This window comes from Oculina patagonica, unplaced genomic scaffold, assembly GCF_052425735.1.
Source record: "Oculina patagonica isolate OP01 unplaced genomic scaffold, crgOcupat unplaced980, whole genome shotgun sequence".
Classification (NCBI taxonomy): domain Eukaryota; kingdom Metazoa; phylum Cnidaria; class Anthozoa; order Scleractinia; family Oculinidae; genus Oculina; species Oculina patagonica.
Window position 1 is genome coordinate 1 of NW_027558889.1, and position 7,606 is coordinate 7,606.

At 41.6% G+C, this 7,606-nt stretch overlaps 1 protein-coding gene across 1 annotated transcript; it reads left to right on the forward strand.

Annotated features, from left to right (window-relative positions):
- The first annotated feature begins 54 nt into the window (after positions 1-54).
- Positions 55-5,929, forward strand: LOC144641481 (ubiquitin-like modifier-activating enzyme ATG7). The gene is made up of 2 exons (XM_078500481.1): positions 55-949; positions 5,795-5,929. The coding sequence occupies exons 1-2, from the start codon at positions 830-832 to the stop codon at positions 5,912-5,914; spliced, it is 240 nt and encodes a 79-aa protein (XP_078356607.1). The 5' UTR covers positions 55-829; the 3' UTR covers positions 5,915-5,929.
- The last annotated feature ends 1,677 nt before the right edge of the window (positions 5,930-7,606 follow it).

Consider the following 7,606-nt stretch of genomic DNA (forward strand, 5'->3'; position numbering starts at 1 on the left):
ATTATTATTATTATTATTATTATTATTATTATTATTATTATTATTATTATTAGCTGTTTAGTTGGAATGTATAAAACCAAATGCTGTGATGATCGTGTTGTTTTATTACAACTGTACAGCAGTTTTTCACCCAGCCGTTATAACACAACAGCTTAATTAATTGTTTGCCATTAATATCTCAAGCACCATTTGAGGAGGAAAATTTTCAATGATTTAGACTTGGGAAAAGTTTCCTTTACCACACGTTTTGATTACGGTCAGAAACCTATAAGCGTTGAAACGTGTAATTTCCTATGATTCGCATTGTACTAGTACAAAGTACCACTTAGTACCAGTCCATATTTGGAAAATCAGAAGAAAAAATTAACCAATCAAAATTGCAATATTTGGATTAAATTCACAGCGCGCGCTAGCTCGCGCTCAATGGCATAATCTTGTTTTTGAACAAGCCTGGTTGAATAAAGTTGAATTTGGTTAAATTCTCCTGTTTTATCGTCGTTATGTAGTCTAGAGAACATTGCTTGGATACGCTTAATGAATTTCTTTAGTTTCGAAAATGTCGTTGCGTGTGCCATTATGTGCGTAGAGCATTCGCGTACAAACCCTTCGTGTTTCCAAATATGGTACTCGGCATAACTGAATATTCAAACGCTGTGAACGCGTGTTACACGTTTCAACCCTTCTGAGTTTCTGTTACGGTACAATAGCAGAACGTACACTCTGCACATTTTTCTTCTTCACAGTAATTGCTTTAATTGTTTTACATGTGAGATGTTTTGGTATTTAGTATGTGGTTACAGCAGCTCTGGGTTTTGACACATTCCTTGTGATGCGGCATGGTGTTAGAGATGCAGCGCATGTGACACGTGAAGGAGCAGCTAGGCTGGAGTCCATCCCAGGATCCTCCTTGGGCTGTTATTTTTGTAATGATGTGGTTGCACCTGGAGACGTAAGTTATCAAACTTCAGTGTTTGGAGCAACTTGCCGAACATTCTCAGCGTACTTGTTTGCCTTTTTTAAACAACGCTAAGACGGTACTGAAAGCTTCCACCAACAGCAAATTTTATAATACATAGAGTGAACATATCCCCCATGATAGTGCCCCTTTAGTGGGAAAACTGCATGTATCGTTAAATTCACAGTAGTTATAGATTTCTAAATTTGGCTGTTACCTGCGCAACTATACCGCGTCAGAAAACCAACATGGTGGAAACGTTGCATTGCACTTTATTCCCGTTCGATATCAGCAAAAGACACTGAAGCTATATTTCTAGATAAGGTTATAGCGGAGCTTCCGCGCATGCCGTAGGGGTGCGTAAGCGGAGCCCCATGCCTAAGAAAATTTGGTAAACCTATTGAGCTGAAAAATTTTGATCGCCACGTGACAGTCCGTCCGTCCGACCAACCGACCGTACATACCCATGAAAAAGCCCTGGGGATGAGTTTCCCTTGATTTGAATTTCTACATGAGTATTAATGCAAAAATATTTTCAGTTTGTTGAAAGTAACTCGTCGTAGAAATTTGTAAGGACATGGCAGACTTATTATGTTGAAAAAAAAAACATCTTGGCATTTCATTTCGACCTAAACGAAGCGATTGTGTAAAAAGGCGGCAAAATCATTAGCGTGTTGTTCACTTTGTAAGCTGAATGAAAGACGTGAAGATAGCGAGCAGGAGAAAATATTTCTTTGTCAATATTTCTCGCTCTATCTCAATCTAAAATTTTCTACACCATGGAAAGATCCAAACGAATTGCGGAGCTGAACATTGATACGTTGTCAAGAAGAGCAAGAGTTCAGTATTGTCTCCCGTTCCTGCGGCTGAGCAAGACCAAAATATTAGTTGAGCTAAAATGAAAGTGAGCTCAGATGGATCTCATCATATGTCGGTGGTGTTGGAGTATGTTTTGGCATTATTATTCATTTACGACTCCAAATTCACGTGACTAATGACTTGCTTGCCAGATTTTTTTAATTTGCAAAGCACTGCACACTTTTAAACGGCAGAATCATGTTTAACTTAGGTCGAATGATATTATTCTATTTTGTCGTTGCTCAATACGTTAGAGAATTTTATGTAGATACTGAATGAATTTCCTTCTTTTTTGGTAAGCAATATGCGGTAGAATAAGTTTGAACTCAAGTTGCTCGCAACAAAACCCGAATCATTTTGGCGAAAATATTCGTGTCCGACGGGTGGAACTGTGAAAATTAGAAAAACCTAGATTGAAGTTTTTGGATTTTGATGACTTATTAAAGAAATTATGTTAATTGAATTTTAACACGCACACCAGCAACCCAACTCAATATAGTGCGTAGTAACATATAAATCTCTAAAGAAATTTCGTGCGACTGTGTAGCGCATGTATTGAAACGATAATTAAAAATGTAAATGAAAATGAAAAATGCGCTAGATGGTAGTAAAATGTTTCCATACGTTTCGGGGCTACTGCCCCTTCTTCAGTGGAAGATGTGAAATGCCATCTCAATATAGTGCGGACAATTACAAATTCTTAACCATTTGAATAAAACCAACAGAATAAAAATCAACATCTCTATCATTTAAAGAAGGTTTTTTTAAGCCGATCTGTTATTTCTTGTCTAAATTTTCGGTGACATCTTTTCACCTTCATCAGAGTAAGTAAAAGTTTGTTGGTGCTCGCGCTACCAATCCGTGCGTTAGTGCGACATTTTAATTTTGAATTAACGGCACATAAGCGCGAGGAAAAGCTTTGCGTTTGTTGATAGCATCGCTGTCCAAAGTGGAGTGCCACGACTCCAAGAAAAGCCTCTTGCTGTAATTGCTTACACCGCGCTCGAGGATCTGGGCGTCCTTCGGATGGATGTTATGTTCCGTTGGCTCGGCATGCTGTTTAATTGCTGATTCGCTGTTGCTCGCGCGGCCTGGATCATGTTCGGCTCCGCGCGAGGACCACGAGCGCTTGCTTTCCCCGATGTACGTAAAAGAGCAGTCGTGGCACTTGACTTTGTAAACAATTCCTGCTATTCCGTTAACCGCTGGTCTATCCTTCGGCTTTCTGAACACATGGCCTTATGTTCTTACAGGCTTGAATGCCGCCCGAACGCCGAATTTCTTGAGTACACGGCCAACAAAAGACGGCCACGGCCAGCAAAAGACGGAACCAGACTGCAAAAACTGCAAGAGATCTACAGAGGAAGCTGCAAGACCTTGAGCAGTTCGGTAACCTTTCTGAGAATGAGTACAGACGGCTCCAGGTTCCCGATCCAAATCCTGCATCTTTTTATGGGCTTCCAAAAGTTCATAAGGTGGAGCTTTGACCACGTGACGATCATTACACAGTTTCAGCGGACGTGGATCGCATTCCCCCTAAGGCCAGTAAACAGCTGCATTGGTTCGTCAACATACGAAGTATCCAAATACTTGGCTAGAGTACTCAAGACCTTGCAGAAAGGAAACCACTATACCGTGCGCAACTCGACTGAGTTTTCAGAATTCGTCCTTAACCAAAGAGTTGCAGACGATGAGGAACTGTATCCTTTGACGTCGTATCTCTTTTCACGTCCAACCCGGTTAAGTTGGCGATCGAAAACGAAACTCGAACAGTCCGATGAGTGGAAAGAAACAACCAACCTCACCGTGGAGCAAGTCATTGACCTTTTGGAGATCGCGCTGAACAACAGTTATTTCACTTATGCGGAAATGCATTACCATCAAGTATTTGGTTGCGCTATGGGGTCACCGGTCAGCTCAGTGATTGCGAACGAGCCTTGTCCACCTCCCCAGTTACACCTAGCTGGTGGCGGAGGTATGTCGATGACTCGAACGTATGTTTAAAGAAAACAGACGTGCAAGTTTTCCACCAACATCTCAACTCTATTGACAGCAACATCCAGTTTACAATAGAGTGCGCAAGGCAAACGGACAAGGGTCGGCGTATCTCCTTCTTGGACACGCAAATCACAGTGTTGAGCGATGGCTCTATAGACATCGACCTCTTCAGGAAAGAAACTCACACGAACAAATATCTGGATTTCGCCTCTCACAACCCAATGCAGCACAAAGAGGCCGTGGTCAAAACACACTCCTGCACAGGGCCAACTTGCTACCATCACACCCTGAACTGAGAACCAATGAACAAGATCGAGTCCTGCATGATCTTAGAGCAAATCGGGGTATCCTGACGTCCTATTTAAGAAATGCATCAGGAACAGAACAAAGGAGAGGCCAATGCAAGAAAGACCATTAGGACTTGCAGTCCTGCCGTACTTAAGGGGTGCATCAGATCGAGTTGGCCGTGTACTCAAGAAATTCGGCGTTCGGACGGCATTCAAGCCTGTAAGAACATTAGGCCACCTGTTCAGAAAGCCGAAGGATAGACCAGCAGTTAACCGAATGGCAGGAATTGTTTACAAAGTGAAGTGCCACGACTGCTCTTTTACGTACATCGGGGAAAGCAAGTGCTCGGGGTCCTCGCGCGGAGCCGAACATGATCCAGGCCGCGCGAGCAACAGCGAATTAGCAATTAATAATGGTAATAGGACTGAGTGGAGTCCAATTCGGTCTGTAATCATATGAGTGATTAACAAAATCGGACGACCGCGAAGCGGGAGTCCGATTTGTTTAATCACGAGTATGATTACAGACAGAATTGGATGACACGAAGTCCAGTTACCAATTAATCAAAACTATGACAAAATTTGAGAAACAAATTAAACTAATCTTCGGTTAAATGGTTAAACGCCTTTAAAAATATTGAAAAACATAACAGTTTACTCCACGAAATGCACAACAACAGCGCGCGCAAAATGACGCGTACTGTCCAATTACACAGGCATGACGCGTACACTGTCCTATTACACTGTCCAATTACAAGCATGACGCGTACACTGTCCTATTAGTGCTCAAATCGGGCTGCTGATAACCAATCACGTTCGAGAATTTTGTTATAGTTTTGATTTAAAAACAGCATGCCGAGCCAACGGAACATAACATCCATCCGAAGGACGCCCAGATCCTCGAGCGCGGTGTAAGCAATTACAGCAAGAGGCTTTTCTTGGAGTCGTGGCACTCCACTTTGGACAGCGACGCTAAAAACGAACGCAAAGCTTTTCCTCGCGCTTATGTGCCGTTAATTCAAAATTAAAATGTCGCACTAACGCACGGATTGGTAGCGCGAGCACCAACAAACTTTCACTTACTCTGATGAAGGTGAACAGATGTCACCGAAAATTTAGACAAGAAAAAACAGATCGGTTTAAAAAACCTTCTTTATTCTTTAAATGTCTTCTACCGATCGCGGTACTGGTTCCAGTATTTTCAGTAATCTCTATCATCTTTATCGACATCTCTCTCGTTAACAAAACTTTTAATAGTATCATCGTGTAAATTCGAAATTGAATATTAAAAGCCATGAATAAAAGAATTGATGCTACAACATAAAAATGGAACACAAAAGCAAATCCTTTAAGGTTTTAATGGAAAATAGTACATGCTTGAGAACCAGCCTCTATTTCAACAAAATGTTCAGTTAATAGCCACTTTCCAAATCTTTTAGTTGTTAGGGCACAAATTTTGTAAAAGTCTCATTTTGCAAACAGCGGTAGTAGACGTTTTGTGGGCCTGTCAACCCTTTGTCACATACTACAAGAGAGTCACGATTTGACATGCAACATTTTGAAAAATTTCCACATTTGGCAACTTACAAACCATAAATTATTGATCTTAACTCATCAGGTTCCCAAACCCCATTTTAGCACTTAAATTTGACATAATAATTCACTTTCATTTTGTAACTTTGTGTGTTACTTGCAGTCTACCCGTGACCGCACCTTGGACCAGCAGTGCACAGTTTCCAGACCTGGTATGTCATACATAGCCAGTGCCTTGTCTGTAGAACTTCTGGTTTCTCTCACCCAACATCCTTTAGGGTAAGTCTGAAGAGGTGCAAACGTAATAACGTGTGATTGCTGCCACAGGGAGGTCATCTGAATTGACTGACCGAGGTAGCAACCCTAATCGGCCTTCTTTCACTTTTCCTGCAAAGTGAGGCATTGTGGACAGGTCCGCAACTAGATCAAAAGCGCAAGGTATTGTGTAATTTGTCCTTGGTAAGAACAGGACAACATCGACAAAGTCAGTAAACAAAAAAGTGACGTTTGTCTTGTCAGTCATCTGTCGTGCAACCATTAGCGATTCCGTATGCTGGGCGTTGTAAAACTGAATTTGGAACTTCAACTTTTCACGTAATTCGAATCAATGATGAGCCAGTTTCTTGAGAACTAAAGCCGCGCAACGCTGGAAAAGCTTCTTCACCGATGACGTGCTCGAAGGCGGCTTGACCGCCAAGCGGACTCATTCATGTTCTCAATAAAGTATACTAAATTGCTACAATCCTCGCAAACAACAAACAAACGAGGAACATAACAAGTTAGGTTTTTGCTTTGATTTGTGGGAAGAAAGCCAAGAAAGGACTCACAAGTGCTGTCAGTTTCATAGGTTTCTAAAGCATCAGTACTTTGAGTGCCGATAAAACGACAAATATTTTCACAACAAATTTTGTCCTTTAGTTTTGTCACGGACGATTCCGATTTTGTCTGCTAATGCAGAAAGGCCCAAAATAAACAAAACAAGTGATTTAAAGCGTACAGCAGCAACTATTACCCCCCAGTAAAATCACAAAGTTAAAATGTTCAAAGGTGCGCGCACGAGAAGAGTGCGCGACAACCTAAAGGTATTTTGAAATCTGAATTCAGACCGTGCGGCTGACTGGTGCCTAGTTTGAAAATAAAGCGCATTTCCTGGCGTTTGCGTTGTATATTTCCGCCACAGAGCATGATCCCTCGGACTTGTGCGTCATGCAGAGTGTGGCCATTTGCGTTAAAATGCTTCGCGACAGGAAATCCCAGCAGGTTCTTCTCAATGCCGCGGAGATGCTCACCGAATCGTTCCCTTAGTGTACGGCCTGTTTCGCCGATGTAGACGGTGGAACAATGGCGGCAAGAGATGGCATATGCCAAGCCAGATGGGTGACAGGTGAATGCATCTTTGATGACAATGGATTTCAGATACCTTTAGGTTGTCGCACGCTCTTCTCGCACGCGCACCTATGAACTCAAATTTGGCTTTGTTGTGCAAGCGAGTGTTATAACCCGATATCTAGACTTTTTCAACTGATGAAGGGCAGAGCCCGAAACGCCTGGAACTTTATACGTTTTTATGGCACTTACCACTCAATAAGTGAGAATTTAGTTTTAACTTTGTAACTTTTACAAGTGCCATGCAGCACACGGAAATTTTTTCCATTTATCACTAAGTAAAATCATGCTTCCATCTACCTATTCCTTGTTTGCTTAACCCCTGTTTAAGTAGCTGATACCGATTTTACAGACCTACTGGGCAATCACATTTACTTGGGAATTTTCAAACAAGCTTTTATGTATGGAAGTTGGTGTTTCCCAACACTCCCGCAAATGAGATCAGCAAAACCTTTTGCCAAGTATCTTGACTTTATATAATCTCAATCGTTCAGAACTCTAACGTTGATAATACAGGCATAGAAATTTCTTCAGTTTTCACTTACTGGTTCACGTAAGTGGTATTTATCTTGAATTCTTGACATCCTTT